Raw genomic sequence first — 21,154 nt, 5'->3', positions numbered from 1 at the left:
TGAATGATAACGGATGAGTATACAAAGAAGAAGAAGAACGAAATGTTGAAATGAAAACAAAACAGAGTTGAATTTTTTGATCAATAATAAATATCAACTCTGCATGTCAACACGGTTTTGACAGATTAAGCCATGACAAAAAAAAAAATTGTAATCAGCTGTGGCCTACCTAAGAATTATTGTACCATGATCATTCCCATGGAAAAAGTTGTTATCGACAATAATACCCATGGAAAAAGTTGTTATCGACAACTATTTCCATGGAAAAAGTTGTTATCGACAACTATTTCCATGGAAAAAGTTGTTATCGACAACTATTTCCATGGAAAAGTTGTTATCGACAAATACTTCCATGGAAAAGTTGTTATCGACAACTATTTCCATGGAAAAAGTTGTTATCGACAACTATTTCCATGGAAAAAGTTGTTATCGACAACTATTTCCATGGAAAAAGTTGTAATCGACAACAATTTCCATGGAAAAAGTTGTTATCGACGACAATTTCCATGGAAGAGATTGTTATCGACAACTATTTCCATGGAAAAAGTTGTTATCGACGACAATTTCCATGGAAAATATTGTTATCGACAACTATTTCCATGGAAAAAGTTGCTATTGACAACTATTTCCATGAAAAGAGTAGTTATCGACAACTATTTCCATGGAAAAAGTTGTTATTGATAACTATTTCCATGGAAAAAGTTGCTATTGACAACTATTTCTATGAAAAGAGTTGTAATCGACAGTTATTTCCATGGAAAAAGTTGTTATCGACAACTATTTCCATGGAAAATGTTGTTAACAACAACTATTTCCATGGAAAAAGTTGTTATCGACAAATATTTCCATGGAAAAAGTTGTTATCGAGAACTAATCACATGGAAAAAGTTGCTATTGACAACTATTTCCATGAAAAGAGGTGTTATCGACAACTATTTCCATGGAAAAAGTTGTTATCGACAACGATTTCCATGGAAAAAGTTGTTATCGACAACTATTTCCATGGAAAAAGTTGTTATCAACAGCTATTCCCATTGAGAAAGTTGTTATCGACAACTATTTCCATGGAAAAAGTTGTTATTGACAACTATTTCCATGGAAAAAGTTGTTATCGACAACTATTTTCCTAGAAAAAGTTGTTATCGAGATCTATTTCCATGGAAAAAGTTGTTATCGAAAACTATTTCCATGGAAAAAGTTGTTATCGACGACAATTTGCATGAAAAGTTTGTTATCGGCAATAGAAAAATTTGTTATCGAATATTATTGCTATAGCAGAATATATTATCGACCACTATTTCCATGTAAAAAGTTGTTATCGATAACTATTTTCATGGAAAAAATTGTTAACGACAACTTCTGCATTTGAAAAAGTTGTTAGCGACAACGATTTCCATGGCAAAAGTTGTTATCGACAACCATTTCCATGGAAAAAGCTGTTATCGACAAGCATTTCCATGGAAAAAGTTGTTATCAACAACTATTTCCATTGAGAAAGTTGTTATCGACAACTATTTCAATGGAAAAATTTGTTATAGACAACTATATGCATGGAAAAACTTGTTATCGACAACTATTTCCATGGAAAAAGTTGTTATCGACCACTATTTCAATGGAAAAAGTTGTTATCGACAACTATTTGCATGGAAAAATTGTTATCGACAACTGCTTCCATGGAAAATTGTTATCGACATATATTTTCATGGAAAAATTTGTTATCGACAAATATTTCTATAGAAAAAGTTGTTATCGACAACTATTTCTATAGTAAAAGTTGTTATCGACAAAAGAGTTGTTATCGACAGTTATTTCCATGGAAAAAGTTGCTATTGACAACTATTTCCATGAAAAGAGTTGTTATCGACAACTATTTCCATGGAAAAAGTTGTTATCGACAGTTATTTCCATGGAAAAAGTTGTTATCGACAACTATTTCCATGGAAAAAGTTGTTATCAACAACTATTTCCATTGAGAAAGTTGTTATCGACAACTATTTCCATGGAAAAGTTGTTATCAACAACAATTTCTGTACGAAAAGTTGTTATCGACAACTATTTCCATGGAAAAAGTTGTTATCGACAACTATTTCCATGCAAAACATTTTTATCGACAACTATCCACATGGAAAAATTTGTTATCGACAACTATTTCCATTAAAAACGTTGTTATCGACGATAATTACCATAGAAAAAAGTTGTTATCGAGGACTATTTCCATAGAAAAAGTTGTTATCGACGACAATTTCCATGGAAAAAGTTGTTATCGATAACTATTTCCATGAAAAGGTTGTTTTTGACAATAGAAACATTTGTTATCGAATATTATTGCTACACAAGAATATATTATCGACAACAATTCCCATGGAAAAAGTTGTTATCGACAACTATTTCTATGGAAAAGGTTGTTATTGACAAATATTTCCATGGAAAAAGTTGTATCGACAACTATTTCCATAGAAAAAGTTGTTATCGACAACTATTTCCATGGCAAAAGTTGTTATTGACAACTATTTCTCTGGAAAATGTAGTTATCGACAACTATTTCCATGCAAAAAGTTGTTATCGACAACTATTTCCATGGCAAAAGTTGTTATTGACAACTATTTCTCTGGAAAATGTAGTTATCGACAACTATTTCCATGCAAAATGTTGTTATTGACAACTATTTCCATGGAAAAAGTTGTAATCGAGATCTATTTCCATGGAAAAAGTTGTTATCGACAACTATTTCCATGGCAAAAGTTGTTATCGACAATTATTTCTCTGTAAAATGTAGTTATCGACAACTATTTCCATGGAAAAAGTTGTTATCGACAACTATTTCAATGGAAAAAGTTGTTATCAACAACTATGTCCGTGAAAAAGTTGTTATCGAAAACTATTACCATTGAAAATGTTGTTATCGACAACTATCTCCATGGAAAAAGTTTATATCGACAACTACTTCTATGGAAAAAGTTGTTATCGACAACTATTTAGATGAAAAAAATGTTGTTATCGATAATTTCCATAGAAAAAATTGTTATCGACAACAATTTCCATGGAAAAAGTTGTTATTGACAAATATTCCCATAGAAAAAGTTGTTATCGACAACTATTTCCATGGAAAAAGTTGTTATGGACAACTATTTCAATGGAAAAAGTTGTTATCGACAACCATTTCCACGGAAAAAGTTGTTATGGACATTTATTTTTCTAGAAAAATTTGCTATCGAAAGAAAAAATATTTTTTTGCAGATTTTTTCTTTAGAAAATGTTGTTATGGTCAATGTGATGAAATAAAACACATTCCTGTTTATATTCTGCTAACATTTTATTTTCGATTTTGTTCTTTATTGTTTGTATGTTCGTATGCATAATTATTGTTATAATATGATATATTATTTAATTTTTACAATAGAGTCGAATATTGTTTTTCTTTTGTCACAAAAAGATCAAGTGTGATGTGTTTTTTTTCTGTTTAACTTTGTTTTTCATAATTTTTCTCTATATTAGAAACATACACACTCACATACATAGAATAGTTGATAGTCTTAAAAACACTACTTATGTTCACTTTGTATTGTGACATATAATAAGAATTACAATAACAATTATAATAATAATAAAAAACTTAATCTATGCGAAAAAAGAAGTTCAAACAATATTTATTTTAGTAATAATAATTTAGTATAAAAAATAGTTGTTTTGTGTTATTATTTATTTTATAAATATTTATTTATTTTTTAATAAAAAAATAGACAACTTTCGATAAATGTTACAAGTTTATTTTTGTATTTGTTGTTCTTGTAGTTCTTGTGCTTATTTAAGCTTGCCTTCATTCATTCTTTGAGAGAGGTGGGTAGTATTTGGAGGTTAGTTAGTAGCTCAGAAAAGTTTTTTTTAAGAACAAAAAAATATTCTTTGAGGTATATCTTGAGAGAAAGTTTGTGTTAGAGGGGGGAGGTGGAGGATAAATTATAAAAATATGCATTCAAAACAACACTATAAAAAGTAAATTGAGAAATAATCTTAACACAATTGTAACTTAAAACGATAACATTTAACAATATTAAATTAACATATTTTTTTTTTGTTTCATCATTGCATTTTTTCTTGGTTTTGTGTTTCTTTTTCGTTTTTTTGCCTAATAAAATAACAAAATAACATTAACATTTAATTTTCCCTTAATAAGCAACATAAACAGTTAGGAGATACCTAAGGCGGTGGCTAATTGGGCAGGGTGGAAACAAAAGAGCCTCAGTAAACAATGAGCATTTTGGGCAATTTGACGTTGAAAACTTTCCTCGCCACTCTTCAAAAAGACAAGTGCCACACATTGGCGTTTGCATTTTGAATAATCCACTTAACTATCTGCCGTAATTATTAACAAAACTGCTGATATTTAAAAGTGGGTAACAAGAATTTTGCTGGAGAAATTAATCTTTAACGGAAAGTTTTTTTCTTGATATTTCTTGCTCTGTTCCAGAACATCAAGAATCTACTGTATTTTACTATTTTTTCGATATCATAAAGGAAAAATTTGGTCTGTTTCAGAACTGCAAGAATCTACTATTTTTTTTCTCCGATAACATAAAGGAAAAAATTTTATCGTAGTAATAAATAGTAGCTTCTTGCAGGTTCTGGAACAGAGCTATTGTTATTCGTAGTAAGAACAAAGACATAAAATATAACAAGATGGGACATTTACATTGCTACCATACATCGGCAGATGGTGCTGAAGGTCTAACATAATGTTATGTTCCAATATGGTGTCATAAAATTATATTATACTTGTTTTTGTTGCCGTCGTGTTCTGTTATTTGTATGTTATACACCAACACCCTCTATGCTTTAATAGCAAAATTGAACTGCATTATGCACTATGTCCAATCTTTACAGTTCTATGTCTTTGGTAAGAATGTGTATATTCTTGCAGTTTCTGGAAAAATGTATTTATATCGAAACAAATTTTAAGAGCAGTACACATTGTCAGTTTTGAATGTCGATATTTCGCAGTTATCGATAACTGTCCAACCGTCCAGCAACCACAAAACATTTTTTGGTTGCATGATGAATGACAAAAATGAACGGCCACACTAGCAAGCACCAACAAAGCTGTCATTCAAAACTGGCAATGTGTACTCAGCTTTAGGGATGATTTTTTTGGTCTGTTCCAGTACTGCAAGAATGCACTTTTTTTTTGGATAACATAAAGGAAAAAATGTTATCGTAGTAAAAAATAGTAGCTTCTTGCAGGATCTGGAACAGAGCAATTATATAGACTTTTCCATAAAAAATATGTAATCGAAGACTTTTTATATAAAGAAAAGGTTGTTATCGATTACTTTTGCTTATAGAAAAATTTGTTATCGATACCTTTTTATACAGAAAAAATTGTTATCATAAAATGTTGCTATAGTAAAATGTGTTATCGATAACTTTTTATTAGAAAAGTTAGTGGTGGTTATTCTGAATGAAATTCCCCATGAATTTTGTTTTTCCGCCGTTTAAACTTAAGGGAAAAAGTGAAAAAACTCACGGGGGAATTTTTGTTCAGAATAACCCCCATTATCGATGGCATTTTCTTCAGAAAATGCATTTCTATAGAAAAATTTGTTATCGATGAATGTATTTATAGAAAATGTTGCCATCTATGACTTGCTGTTATCGATTTTTTTCTATGGAAAAATTTGTTATCGATTGCTTTTTTCTTAAGAAAAAATTGCTATCGATTACTTTTTCTATAGAAAAGGGTGTTATCGAAAACTCTTTTTATAGAAAAAATGGTATCGATTATTTTTTCTATGGTAGCTGTCAATGATTTTTTTCTACATGCAAGTTTACTATCGATGACATTTCTTACAGAAAAAATTTTTATCGATAACTTTCTCTATAGAAAAAATTCTTATGGATAACTGTTTCTATAGAAAAAGTTGTTAGACTTTTTCTACAGAAAAAGTTCTTATCGATAACTTTTCTTATAAAAATTGTTATCGAAAACTATTTCTATAGAGAAGTTATTGTCGATGATTTTTTCTTCAGAAAAAATTGTTATTGATGATCGTTTCCCTATAGTCGCCGATAACTACTTTTTCTATAGGAAAAGTCATCGTTAATAGCTGTTTGTATAGAAAAAGTCATCATTAAAAGCTTTAATATAGGAAAAATCATCGATAAAAACTTTTTCTATAGAAAATGTCATCGATAAATTTTTTTTTCATATTTGTTATAGATTTTTCTATAGATGTTATCGACGAACTTTTATATGGAAAATGTTGTTACTAATGACCCTTTCAATAGGAAAATGTGTCTGCGACGATTATTTCTGTAAATAAAGTTGATATCGATGTCTTTTTTAAATTGGAAAAGATCTTATCGATAATATACTGTATAAAAAAGTTTGTTGTCGATTTTTTCTGTAGACAAATTGTTATCGATGACTTTTTCTGTAAGAAAATTTTAATCGATGATTTTTTGCTAGATAAGTTCTTAGAATTGAGATAATTATTATCGATGAAAAGTTGTTATCGGTGAATTTTTTGATACAAAAATATAGAAAAAGAATTAATCGATGACTTTTTTATAGCAAAATTTGTTATCGATGACGTTTTCTATAGAAAAAAGTTGTTATCTATGACTTTTTCTTTAGAAAAAAATGTTATCGATTATTTTTTTTAGAAAAACGTTTATCGATAACTCTTTCAGTAGGGAAAGTTGCTATCAATGACTCTTTCTATAAATAAATTTGTTATCGATGTCCTTTTCAATTGGTAAGCTTATTATTGATGACCTATGGTATGGAAAAAATTGTTATCGATTACTTTTTCTATAGAAGATTTAACTATGGATGAGTTTTTCTACAAATAATTTTATTATTGATGACTGTGCTCATAGAAAAAGTTATTATAGATTACTTTTGGAAAATGTGGTTATCGGTGAATTTTTCTATAGAAAAAGTTGTTATCGATGATTTTTTATATAGGAAAGTTGTTATTGGTGATTCTTTCTATAGATAAACATTTTATCGATGCCCTTTCAAAATTGAAAAAGTTATTATCGATTACGTGTTGTATGGAAAAGGTTGGAGAAAGTTGTTATCGATGACTTTTTCTATAGAAAAAGTTGTTACTCCATAGAAAAAGTTGTTATCGATGACTTTTGCTATATAAAAAGTTGTTACTTCATAGAAAAAATTGTTATCGATGACTTTTTTTATAAGAAGAGTAGCTGTCAATGAACTTTGCTATAGGAGAAGTTGTTATCAGTGACTTCTTCTAAAGAAAAATTTGTTATCGATGACTTTTTCTTTAGCAAATGTTGTTATCGACGACTTTTTCTTTAGAAAATGTTGTTATCGATTACTTTTTTATAGAAGATGATGTTATCTATGGATTTTCTATGAAAACGTTGTTTTCGATAAAGTTTTTTTTATCGAAAAAGTTGTTATCGATTACTTTTTCTATAGAAATGGTTGTTATCGATGAAATTCTATAGAAAAATTTGTTATTGATGATTTTTTATAGAAAGAGTTGCTGTCAATGAATTTTTCTGCTGCAAAATTTGTTATCAATGACTTTTTCTAAAGAAAACGTTGTTATCGATTACTGCTTCTATAGAAAAGGTTTAATCGATTACTCTTTCAGAGAGAAAAGTTTAAAGGGTTGTTATGGATGATTTCTTCGTTAGCTATTTTTATAGAAAAGCCTTTTATCGATGACTGTTTGTATAGGAAAAGTTGTTATCGATGTCTTTTCTATAGAAAAAATCGTTATCGATGATTTTTTCTGTAACAAAAGTTATTTTAGATGACTTTACTCCATAGAAAATTTTGTTACCGATAACTTTTTCTATGGAAAAAGTTGTTATCGATGATTTTTGTGATAGAAAAAGTTGTCATAGATGACTTTTTCTATGGAAGAAATGGTTATCGATGGCTTTTTCTATGGAAAAAGTTGTTATCAATGACTTTCTTTCTAGCAAAAGTCTTTAACGATACATTTTTTAATGAAAACGTTGTTATCGATCACATTTCTTCTATAGAAAAAGTTGTTTTCGATTGGAAAAAGTTATTATCGATGAGTTTTTCTATAGAAAAGGTTGTTATCGAGGGCTTTTGATACATAAAAAGTTGTTATCGTTGACGTTTTCTTTGGAAGAAGTTGTTACCGATGACATTTTCTGTAAAAAAAGTTTTTATCGATGTCATTTTCTGTAGAAAATATTTTTATCGATGATTTTTTCTATAAACAATTTAGCTATCGATTACTTTTTCTATTGAAAATTTTGTTATCGATTACTTTTTTATAGAAGATGATGTTATCGATGTATTTTCTATGAAAACGTTGTTTTCGGTAAAATTTTTTTTTATCGAAAAAGTTGTTATCGACTACTTTCTTCTATAAAAAAAGGTTGTTATCGATGAGTTTTTCTATAGAAAAATGTGTTATTGATGACTTTTTATAGAAAGGGTTGCTGTCAATGAACTTTTCTACTGGAAAATTTGTTATCAATGACTTTTCTAAAGAAAACGTTGTTATCGAGGACTTTTGCTATATAAAAAGTTGTTATCGATGACGTTTTCTATGGAAGAAGTTGTTATCGATGATATTTTCCGTAGAAAAAGTTGTTATCAATGTCATTTTCTGTAGAAAATATCTTTATCGATAATTTTTTTATAGACAATTTAGTTATCGCTTACTTTTTCTATTGAAAATTTTTTGTCGATGACGTTTTGTACAGAAAATGTTGTTATCGATGACCTTATCTGTAGAAAATGTTTGCTATCGATAACCTTTTCTGTGGAAGATGTCGTTATCAATGATCTTTTCTATTAAAAATTGTATTATCGATTACTTTGTCTATAGAATAATTTATTATCGATGATTATTTCTATACAAAATGTTGTTAGCGATGATCTTTTCTATAGAAAAGTAGTTATAGGTGGCTTTGCCCGTAGAAAAAGTTGTTATCGATTAATTTTTCTGTAGAAAAAGTTGTTATCGATAACATTTTATATAGAAAAAGTTGTTATCGATGACTTTTTCTATAGAAAAAGTTGTTATCCATGACCTTTTCTATAGAAAATTTTTTTATCGATGACCTCTTCTATAGAAAAATTTGCTATCGATGACTTTTTCTTTACAAAAAGTTGTTATCGATGTCTTTTTTCATAGAAAATGTTCTTATCGTTGACTGTTTTACAGAAAAAATATCGATGTTTATTTCTATACAAAAGTTGTTATGGATTTGTCCATAGAAAAAGTTATCGATGACTTTTGCTATAGAAAAAATTTTATCGATGACCTTTTCTATAGAAAAATTTGTTACCGATGACTTGTTCTATAGAAAAGGTTGTTATCGATGACTTTTTCTATAGAAAAAGTTGTTATCGATGACTTTTTCAATAGAAAAAGTTGTTAGCGATGTAATTTTCTGTAGAAAAAAATTCTAAACGATGATTTTTTCTATAAAAATTTTAGTTATTGATTACTTTTTCTATAGAAAATTTATTGTCGATGACCTGTTGTATAGAAAATGTTGTTATCGATAATCTTTTCTATTAAAAATGTAATTATCGATAATTACTGTTTCAATAGAAAAAAGTTGTTGTCGATTATTTTTCAGTGGAAAAGTCGTTATCGATTATTTTTTCTGTAGAAAAAGTAGTTATCGATGACTTTTTCTATAGATGAAGTAGTTATCGATTATTTTCTTTTAGAAAAAATTTGTTATCGATAACATTTTCTATAGAAAAAGTTGTTATCGATAACATTTTCTATAAAAAAAAGTTGTTATCGATAACATTTTCTATAAAAAATGTTATTATCGATGACATTTTCTAATGAAAAATTTGTTATCGATGACTTTTGCCATAGAAAATGTAGTTATCGGTGAATTTTTCAATAGAAAAAGTTGTTATCGATTACTTTTTTCTGTAGAAAAAGTTGTTATCTATGTTTTTTTCTATAGAAACATTTGTTATCGATGTCATTTTCCATGGAAAAAGTGGGAATTGTTTTCAATTACCTTATTTACAAAAAAATCTCATTATCTGTCAGCAGCTCTGCTCCTTTATTACTGGACTCCCTTATTTTCTCAATTTATTTTAAAAAATTGTTATTTTTTTGTAACTCGATTAATTGTTTCGTTTGCTTTTTTTTGTTGTTTCTATGTAAAAAAATACATTTATGTATGTTTGTATATATGTATGTGTGTGTATATAAATTAAATGCTTTGGATAATTGAAATATGACTGAGTGTTGGATGAAAAATGGCGGTGTTCTAGCGAGAGTGTTGAGGTTCATCATGGTTCGGGGGGAGGTGGTAGGTAGGAGGAAGTAAGGTTAATTTGTTTTCGTTAACTTTTATTTGCATCAGCTTTTTATTATCGTTCTTTTTATAGCTTAAATGGAACATTTAAATGTTCATTTTAATGAGCAGTTAATTATGCCTGGGAGGATGCAGGACGTGTGGAGTTGGCGGGTGGGACGTGAGGAGTTGGGGGGTTGTAATAAATATATTGTATTTTCTAAATGATGATGTTGTTGTTTTTTTTGTAATTACTTTCACTAATTTGCATAATTTTCCCTTAGTTGTAATTCTTTGAAATAATGTGATGTTATTGTGTTGTTAATTTTTGTTGTTGTTTTTATAAAACGCGTAAATTATTAATAATAAAAAAAATATTTAAAACTAAAACAAAAAAACAAAGGATGATTTACAATTTTCCATCGAATGGTGTCTTTACAAAATAAGTGACTAGATTTCCCTTGCCTTTGACATAGGTCAAACCGCGGCATTCACATTCATAGCCGGCTGCCATTAGAATCTTGGCTGTGTGTTCGGTAGTCTGTAAGAAGAAGGAAAGAAAGAAGAAGGAAAACAAAACAACATTAACCACTTGAAGACATTTTGTCTGTACTTTTTCTTCTTCTCAATAACCCACCTGTAATCTACCCATGACACCACACGAATCCATGCGTGATGCCACATTAACGGTATTACTCCAAATGTCATATTGCGGCTTTTGAGCTCCAATCACACCGGCAATGACAGGACCATGATTGAGGCCAATGCGTAGCCGAAAGCGTTGAAACGATTCACGATTTATGGAATCTAAAATTGACATCAATGCTATGGCAAATTCCACCAGTATGACAACATTATGTTCCTCGGTACGTTTCTCATCCTGTGCGAAGAAGACGGGTGGTTGGGCGGGTGTGGGACGTGTTACGGTAGATTCAATTTCCAAGCATATGGATGTTGACAAAAGTAAATAACATTAAACATTGACATGTTATTAAGCCGTGGGCGAATATGATATGGGGAAGAGCAAGAAAGAAGGAAAGAGAAATAAGAAAATTGATTAATCTCGTTATAAAGTAGAATCTTTAAATTGATAACTGAAATCCAATTAAATGGCAAATAAAATTATTATTTTGATCCATCAATGGATAATATAGTTAGAGGGCATGATAACTAAGGAGTAAGTTATTATCGACAACTGGTGCTGTGGTAAAATTGAACGATAGATATTTATAGAAAAAGTTTGTATCGAATACTTTTTCTATAGAAAAACAACTATTTCTATGACTTTTTCTATTGGAAAAATTGTTATCGATGATTTTTTCTATAGTAAAAGTTACTGACGATGACTTTTTCTATAAAAATGTTACTGTCCATGACTTTTTCTATAGAAAAAGTTACTAACGATGACTTTTTCTATAGAAAAAGTTACTAACGATGACCTTTTCTATAGAAAAAGTTACTAACGATGACTTTTTCTATAGAAAAAGTTACTAACGATGACTTTTTCTATAGAAAAAGTTACTAACGATGACTTTTTCTATAGAAAAAGTTACTAACGATGACTTTTTCTATAGAAAAAGTTACTAACGATGACTTTTTCTATAGAAAAAGTTACTAACGATGACTTTTTCTATAGAAAAAGTTACTAGCGATGACCTTTTCTATAGAAAAAGTTACTTACGATGACTTTTTCTATAGAAAAAGTTACTAACGATGACTTTTTCTATAGAAAAAGTTACTAACGATGACTTTTTCTATAGAAAAAGTTACTAACGATGACTTTTTCTATAGAAAAAGTTACTAACGATGACTTTTTCTATAGAAAAAGTTACTAACGATGACTTTTTCTATAGAAAAAGTTACTAACGATGACTTTTTCTATAGAAAAAGTTACTAACGATGACTTTTTCTATAGAAAAAGTTACTAACGATGACTTTTTCTATAGAAAAAGTTACTAACGATGACTTTTTCTATAGAAAAAGTTACTAACGATGACTTTTTCTACAGAACAAGTTACTAACGATGACTTTTTCTACAGAAAAAGTTACTAACGATGACTTTTTCTACAGAAAAAGTTACTAACGATGACTTTTTCTATAGAAAAAGTTACTAGCGATGACTTTTTCTACAGAACAAGTTACTAGCGATGACTTTTTCTACAGAAAAAGTTACTAACGATGACTTTTTCTACAGAAAAATTACTAACGATGACTTTTTCTACAGAAAAAGTTACTAACGATGACTTTTTCTATAGAAAAAGTTACTAACGATGACTTTTTCTATAGAAAAAGTTACTAGCGATGACCTTTTCTATAGAAAAAGTTACTTACGATGACTTTTTCTATAGAAAAAGTTACTAACGATGACTTTCTCTATAGAAAAAGTTACTAACGATGACTTTTTCTATAGAAAAGGTTACTAACGATGACTTTTTCTATAGAAAAAGTTACTAACGATGACTTTTTCTATAGAAAAAGTTACTAACGATGACTTTTTCTATAGAAAATGTTACTAACGGTGACTTTTTCTATAGAAAGAGTTACTAACGGTGACTTTTTCTATAGAAAAAGTTACTAACGATAACTTTTTCTATAGAAAAATTGACTAACGATGACTTTTTCTATAGAAAAAGTTACTAACTATGACTTTTGCTATAGAAAAAGTTACTAACGATGACTTTTTCTATAGAAAAAGTTACTAACGATGACTTTTTCTATAGAAAAAGTTACTAGCGATGACCTTTTCTATAGAAAAAGTTACTTACGATGACTTTTTCTGTAGAAAAAGTTACTAACGATGACTTTTTCTATAGAAAAAGTTACTAACCATGACTTTTTCTATAGAAAAAACTACTAACGATGACTTTTTCTATAGAAAAAGTTACTGCCGATGACTTTTTCTATAGAAAAATTTGTTGTCGCTGACTTTTTCTATAGAAAAAGTTGTTGTCGCTGACTTTTTCTATAGAAAAAGTTACTGTCGATGACGTTTTCTATAGAAAAAGTTGTTGTCGATGACTTTTTATATAGAAAAAGTTACTGTCGACGAAAAAGTTACTGTCGACGACTTTTTCTATAGAAAAGGTTACTGTCGACGACTTTTTCTATAGAAAAAGTTACTGTCGACGACTTTTTCTATAGAAAAAGTTACTGTCGACGACTTTTTCTATAGAAAAAGTTATTGTCGACGACTTTTTCTATAGAAAAAGTTACTGTCGACGACTTTTTCTATAGAAAAAGTTACTGTCGACGACTTTTTCTATAGAAAAAGTTACTGTCGACGACTTTTTCTATAGAAAAAGTTATTGTCGACGACTTTTTCTATAGAAAAAGTTACTGTCGACGACTTTTTCTATAGAAAAAGTTACTGTCGATGACTTTTTCTATAGAAAAAGTTACTAACGATGACTTTTTCTATAGAAAAAGTTGTTTTCGATGACTTTTTCTACAGAAAAAGTTACTAACGATGACTTTTTCTATAAAAAAGGTACTAACGATGCCTTTTTCTACAGAAAAAGTTACTAACGATGACTTTTTCTATAGAAAAAGTTACTAACGATGACTTTTGCTATAGAAAAAGTTACTAACGATGACTTTTTCTATAGAAAAAGATGTTTTCGATTACTTTTTCTATAGAAAAAGTTGTTTTCGATTACTTTTTCTATAGAAAAAGTTACTAACGGTGACTTTTTCTATAGAAAAAGTTACTAACGATGACTTTTTCTATAAAAAAAGTTGTTTTCGATGACTTTTTCTATAGAAAAAGTTACTAACGATGACTTTTTCTATAGAAAAAGTTACTAACGATGACTTTTTCTATAAAAAAAGTTACTGTCGATGACCTTTTCTATAGAAAAAGTTACTGTCGATGACTTTTTCTATAGAAAAAGTTACTGTCGATGACTTTTTCTATAGAAAAAGTTACTGTCGATGACTTTTTCTATAGAAAAAGTTAATGTCGATGACTTTTTCTATAGAAAAAGTTATTGTCGACGACTTTTTCTATAGAAAAAGTTATTGTCGACGACTTTTTCTATAGAAAAAGTTGTTGTGGACGACTTTTTCTATAGAACAAATTACTGTCGATGACTTTTTCTACAGAAAAAAATTACTGTCGGTGACTATTTCTATAGAAAAAGTTTCTGTTGATGACTTTTTCTATAGAAAAAGTTGCTGTCGATGACTTTTTCTATAAAAAAAGTTACTGTCGATGACTTTTTCTATAGATAAAGTTACTGTCGATGACTTTTTCTATGGAAAAAGTTACTGTCGATGACTTTTTCTATAGAAAAAGCTACTGTCGATGAATTTTCCATAGAAAATGTTACTAACGTTGACTTTTTCTATAGAAAAAGTTACTAACGATGACTTTCTCTATAGAAAAAGTTACTAACGATGACTTTCTCTATAGAAAAAGTTACTAGCGATGACTTTCTCTATAGGAAAAGTTACTAACGATGACTTTTTCTATAGAAAAAGTTACTAACGATGACTTTTTCTATAGAAAAAGTTACTAACGATGACTTTTTCTATAGAAAAAGTTGCTAACGAGGACTTTTTCTATCGAAAAAGTTACTGTCGATGACATTTTCTATAGAAAAAGTTACTGTCGATGACATTTTCTATAGAAAAAGTTGTTATCGATGACATTTTCTATAGAAAAAGTTGTTATCGATGACTTTTTCTATAGAAAAAGTTACTGCCGATGACTTTTTCTATAGAAAAAGTTACTAAAGATGACCTTTTCTATAAAAAAAGTTACTAACGATGAGTTTTTCTATAGAAAAAGTTACTAACGATGACTTTTTCTATAGAAAAAGTTACTGTCGATGACTTTTTCTATAAAAAAAGTTTCTAACAATGACTTTTTCTATAGAAAAAATTACTTTTTCTATAGAAAAAGTTACTAACGATGACTTTTTCTATAGAAAAAGTTACTAACGATGACTTTTTCTATAGAAAAAGTTACTAACGATGACTTTTTCTACAGAAAAAGTTACTGTCGATGATTTTTTCTATAGAAAAAGTTATTGTCGACGATTTTTTCTATAGAAAAAGTTACTTTCGATGACTTTTTCTACAGAAAAAGTTACTAACGATGACTTTTTCTTTGGAAAAAGGTGTTGTCCCTGACTTTCTCTTTGGAAAAAGTTGTTGTCGCTGACTTTTTCCAGGGAAAAGTTGTTGTCGCTGAATTTTTCTATAGAAAAAGTTGTTGTCGTTGACTTTTTCTATGGAAAAGTTGTTATCGATGACGTTTTTCTATAGAAAAAGTTGTTGTCGATGACTTTTTCTATAGAAAAAGATGTTATCGATAAATTGTTCCACAGAAAAAATTGTTTTCGATGACCTTTTCTATAGAAAAAGTTGTTATCGATGACTTTTTTATAGAAAAAGTTGTTATTGATGACTTTTTCTATAGAAAAAGTTGTTATCGATGACTTTTTCTATAGAAAAAGTTGTTATCGATGACTTTTTCTATAGAAAAAGTTGTTATCGATGACATTTTCTATAGAAAAAGTTGTTATCGATGACATTTTCTATAGAAAAAGTTGTTATCGATGACTTTTTTTATAGAAAAAGTTACTGTCGATGACTTTTTCTATAGAAAAAAGTTACTAACGATGACGTTTTCTATAGAAAAAGTTACTGTCGATGACTTTTTCTATAGAAAAAGTTACTAACGATGACTTTTTCTATAGAAAAAGTTACTAACGATGACTTTTTCTATAGAAAGAGTTACTAACGATGACATTTTCTATAAAAAAAGTTACTAACGATGACTTTTTCTATAGAAAAAGTTACTAACGATGACTTTTTCTATAGAAAAAGTTACTAACGATGACTTTTTCTATAGAAAAAGTTACTGTCGATGACTTTTTCTATGGAAAAAGTTACTGTCGATGACTTTTTCTATGGAAAAAGTTACTAACGATGACTTTTTCTATAGAAAGTCGATGACTTTTTCTATAGAAAAAATTACTGTCGATGACTTTTTCTAAAAAAAGTTACTATCGATGACTTTTTCTATAGATAAAGGTACTGAAAATGTTACTGTCGACTACTAACGTCGACAGTTACTAACGATAACTTTTTCTATAGAAAAAGTTACTGTCGATGAATTTTACTATAGAAAAACTTGTAGTCTATGACTTTTTCTAAAAAAAAGTTACTGTCGATGACTTTTTCTATAGAAAAAGTTACTGTCGATGACTTTTTCTATAGAAAAGGTTACTGTCGATGACTTTTTCTATAGAAAAAGTTACTGTCGATGACTTTTTCTATAGAAAAAGTTACTGTCGATGACTTTTTCTATAGAAAAAGTTACTGTCGATGACTTTTTCTATAGAAAAAGTTACTGTCAATGACTTTTTCTATAGAAAACGTTACTGTCGATGACTTTTTCTATAGAAAAAATTATTGTCGTTGACTTTTTCTATCGAAAAAGTTACTGTCTATGACATTTTCTATAGAAAATGCTACTGTCGATGACTTTTTCTGTAGAAAAAGCTACTGTCGATGACTTTTTCTATAGAAGAAGTTACTGTCGATGACTTTTTCTATAGAAAAAGTTAGTGTCGATGACTTTTTCTATAGAAAAAGTTGTTATCGATGACGTTTTCTATAGAAAAATTTGTTATCGATGACTTGTTCTGTAGAAAAAGTTGTTATCGATGACTTTTTCTATAGAAAAATTGTTATCGATTACTTTTTCCATAGAAAAAGTTGTTATCGTTGATTTTTTCTATAGAAAAAGTTGTTATCGATGACTTTTGCCGTAGAAGAATTTGTTATCGATGACTTTTTCTGTAGAAAAAGTTGTTATCGATGACTTGTGGTTTTCGATTTCGATATTAAATGCTAACTTACCGCAAAATTACGCATCAGCTGCATGCGCAAACAATATTTTAGGTATTATTTCAAGAAAATTCGGAAAGCCTTACTTTTAAATTCGTTGGACTTACCTTGGCTCCCTCCTCCTTGCCCGGCCTTAGACCGGATGCACACATATAGGTACTTGCGATGGTTTTAATTTTTTCGATGCCACTAAATTTGGGTTTTAATAGTAACTGAAAAGATAAATAAAAACAATGGAAGTCGGTTCCTATTAAGCATCGGTTCTATTAGCGAAAGGCTCCTTCATCTCATACCTTATCAAAATCGCATATAATTTCGTTCAGCAATCTTAAACATTCTAGGCCCTGCTTATTTACATCGGTCTCGTCATAGAACTCCTTATAGTTGGGGATGGAGGCAAACATTACGGCAACACAGGAATAACTTTCATGATACAGCTCTGAGGGATTCTGTTGGCTTAAGAAGTGGGTGGCAACGTGGGCGGGTAAAATGTTTTCCAAAAGGATCTAAAGAGTGGGAGAGAGAAAGGAAGTGCTATATAGCTTGGTCTTTTGTTTGGGTTATCTTGCCCTACCTTATTAATACCCCTCATGGTTTCGACTTCTTCCTGTTCCACTTTTAGCTTGGCCTTCCACAGGAAATCTGTGCGGGCCACATATTCTCCCTGGCGATCCAGGGTGTGTAAAACAGCAACCACAAGCAGTAACAATAGGAAACTTTTAACTTCGATGGGCAAGCTGGAATTGGAGAGAAGTTAGTTAGTAGACGGAAAGAAGTATTGTAAGAATCCTTGGACTTACTAATCCATGCGATAGCGAGCATTGTAGAGTTCAAACAAGTTACTGAAATGCAGCACCACAATTTGACACACCGCTGCCACAACCATGGCGAAAAATTTCAAAATAAATCCGGATCTTAGGAAAGCCGAAACTGCAGCCAAACTTATGGCACAACAGAACAGATATATCGGTGCAATTTGTAGATCGGGAAAGGGTGATATTGTGTCGATATCAGGTATTGATGAGTCATTGGATATATTCGAGATGCCGGTGAGATTGAGATTTGAGGCCGCCGAGTCGCCATAGTCTTCATAGGCGAAGTTGATCTGAAAGAAATTAGGAATGATTATAGAGGGTAACGCGGTATTCTGGGAGGAGGGTGATCTTACCACACTAAACACCGCACAGGCCGATATTAAAATATTCACAATAATAAATATGGCCATGCGCAGAAAACGACTACTGGCCACCACCTGTCCAGGGCCATTGCGATCCGGTGTTGTCGAATTGATATCGGGGACATGCATATTACTCAGATATAGGAACAGACTCAAAGAGATAAATGTTGCTATCAGGGATCCCAACAAGGCAAGATTGCTGAAAGAAAACCAATTTTTAATACTTTCAATAGGAAAGGCTGTTATCGACATCTATATCTATAGGAAAAGTTACTATCAATGGAAAAAGTAGTTATCGATAACTATTTCCACGGAAAGAGTTTTTATCGATGATTTTTTCTTTAGAAAAATTTTCCTGTAGAAAAAGTTGTTATCGATAACTTTTTCTATAGAAAATGTTGTTATCGATGACTTTTCTATAGCAAAAGTTATTATCGATGACATTTTCTATAGAAAATGTTGTTATCGATGTCTTTTCATGAAGAAAAAGTTGTAATCGAGGACTTTTTCTATAAAAAAGTTGTTATCGAGGACCTTTTCTATAGAAAAAGTTGTTATCGTCAACTATTTCTATAGAAACAGTTGTTATCGACAACTATTTCTATAGAAACAGTTGTTATCGACAACTATTTCTATAGAAACAGTTTTTATCGACAACTATTTCTACAGAAAAATTTGTTATCGACAACTATTTCTACAGAAAAATTTGTTATCGACAACTATTTCTATAGAAAAAGTTGTTATCGACAACTATTTCTATAGAAACAGTTGTTATCGACAACTATTTCTATAGAAACAGTTGTTATCGACAACTATTTCTATAGAAACAGTTGTTATCGACAACTATTTCTATAGAAACAGTTGTCATCGACAACTATTTCTACAGAAAAAGTTGTTATCGACAACTATTTCTACAGAAAAATTTGTTATCGACAACTATTTCTATAGAAAAAGTTGTTATCGACAACTATTTTTATAGAAAAAATTGTTATCGACAAATTATTCTATAGAAAAAGTTGTTATCGACAAATATTTCTATAGAAAAAGTTGTTATCGACAACTATTTCTACAGAAAAATTTGTTATCGACAACTATTTCTATAGAAAAAGTTGTTATCGACAACTATTTTTATAGAAAAAATTGTTATCGACAAATTATTCTATAGAAAAAGTTGTTATCGACAACTATTTCTATAGAAACAGTTGTTATCGACAACTATTTCTATAGAAACAGTTGTCATCGACAACTATTTCTACAGAAAAAGTTGTTATCGACAACTATTTTTACAGAAAAATTTGTTATCGACAACTATTTCTATAGAAAAAGTTGTTATCGACAACTATTTTTATAGAAAAAATTGTTATCGACAAATTATTCTATAGAAAAAGTTGTTATCGACAAATATTTCTATAGAAAAAGTTGTTATCGACAACTATTTCTATAGAAAAAGTAGTTATCGACAAATATTTCTATAGAAAAATTTGTTATCGACAACTATTTCTATAGAAAAATTTGTTATCGACAACTATTTCTATAGAAAAGTTGTTATCGACAACTATTTCTATAGAAAAAGTTGTTATCGAAAACTATTTCTATAGAAAAAGTTGTTATCGGCAACTATTTCTATAGAAAAAGTTGTTATCGACAACTATTTCCATAGAAAAAAGTTGTTATCGGCAACTATTTATATAGAAGAAGTTGTTATCGACAACTAGTTCTATAGAAAAAGTTGTTATCGACAACTAGTTCTATAGAAAAAGTTGTTATCGACAACTATTTCTATAGAAAAAGTTGATATCGACAACTAGTTCTATAGAAAAAGTTGATATCGACAACTAGTTCTATAGAAAAAGTTGTTATCGACAACTATTTCTATAGAAAAAGTTGTTATCGACAACTATTTCTATAGAAAAATTGTTATCGACAACTATTTCTATAGAAAAATTGTTATCGACAACTATTTCTATAGAAAAAGTTGTTATCGACAACTATTTCTATAGAAAAAGTTGTTATCGACAACTATTTCTATAGAAAAAGTTGTTATCGACAACTATTTCTATAGAAAAAGTTGTTATCGACAACTATTTCGCAGAAAAAGGTTTTCATCGATAACTATTTCTATAGAAAAATTGTTATCGACAACTATTTCTATAGAAAAATTGTTATCGACAACTATTTCTATAGAAAAAATTGTTATCGACAACTATTTCTATAGAAAAAGTTGTTTTCGACAACTATTTCTATAGAAAAAGTTGATATCGACAACTAGTTCTATAGAAAAAGTTGTTATCGACAACTATTTCTATAGAAAAAGTTGTTATCGACAACTAGTTCTATAGAAAAAGTTGTTATCGACAACTATTTCTATAGAAAAAGTTGATATCGACAACTAGTTCTATAGAAAAAGTTGTTATCGACAACTATTTCTATAGAAAAAGTTGTTATCGACAACTATTTCTATAGAAAAAGTTGTTATCGACAACTATTTCTATAGAAAAAGTTGTTATCGACAACTATTTCTATAGAAAAATTGTTATCGACAACTATTTCTATAGAAAAAGTTGTTATCGACAACTATTTATACAGAAAAAGTTGTTATCGACAACTATTTCTATAGAAAAAGTTGTTATCGACAACTATTTCTATAGAAAAAGTTGTTATCGACAACTATTTCTATAGAAAAAGTTGTTATCGACAACTATTTCTATAGAAAAAGTTGTTATCGACAACTATTTCTATAGAAAAAGTTGTTATCGACAACTATTTCTATAGAAAAAGTTGTTATCGACAACTATTTCTATAGAAAAAGTTGTTATCGACAACTATTTC

At 29.3% G+C, this 21,154-nt stretch overlaps 1 protein-coding gene across 5 annotated transcripts in view; it reads right to left on the bottom strand.

Annotated features, from left to right (window-relative positions):
• Positions 1-3,764: 3,764 nt before the first annotated feature.
• LOC141403902 (adenylate cyclase type 2-like) overlaps positions 3,765-21,154 on the bottom strand; it is a 184,970-nt gene continuing 167,580 nt past the window's right edge. For 3 of the 5 annotated variants that reach the window (XM_073986992.1, XM_073986988.1, XM_073986990.1), the window contains 8 exons: positions 18,317-18,524; positions 17,949-18,253; positions 17,723-17,885; positions 17,442-17,654; positions 17,256-17,360; positions 17,161-17,178; positions 10,928-11,170; positions 3,765-10,831 (listed from right to left, as the gene is read on the bottom strand). In XM_073986992.1, coding sequence (XP_073843093.1) covers positions 10,700-10,831; positions 10,928-11,170; positions 17,161-17,178; positions 17,256-17,360; positions 17,442-17,654; positions 17,723-17,885; positions 17,949-18,253; positions 18,317-18,524 — 1,387 coding nt within the window. In that variant the 3' untranslated portion in view covers positions 3,765-10,699. The remainder of the gene's footprint in view (positions 10,832-10,927; positions 11,171-17,160; positions 17,179-17,255; positions 17,361-17,441; positions 17,655-17,722; positions 17,886-17,948; positions 18,254-18,316; positions 18,525-21,154) is intronic. The other 2 variants (XM_073986989.1, XM_073986991.1) reach the window with 1 other exon arrangement.

This window comes from Musca autumnalis, unplaced genomic scaffold, assembly GCF_047663935.1.
Source record: "Musca autumnalis isolate F117 unplaced genomic scaffold, ASM4766393v1 scaffold_4, whole genome shotgun sequence".
Lineage (NCBI taxonomy): Eukaryota > Metazoa > Arthropoda > Insecta > Diptera > Muscidae > Musca > Musca autumnalis.
This window is presented reverse-complemented; position numbering and strand designations above follow the sequence as displayed.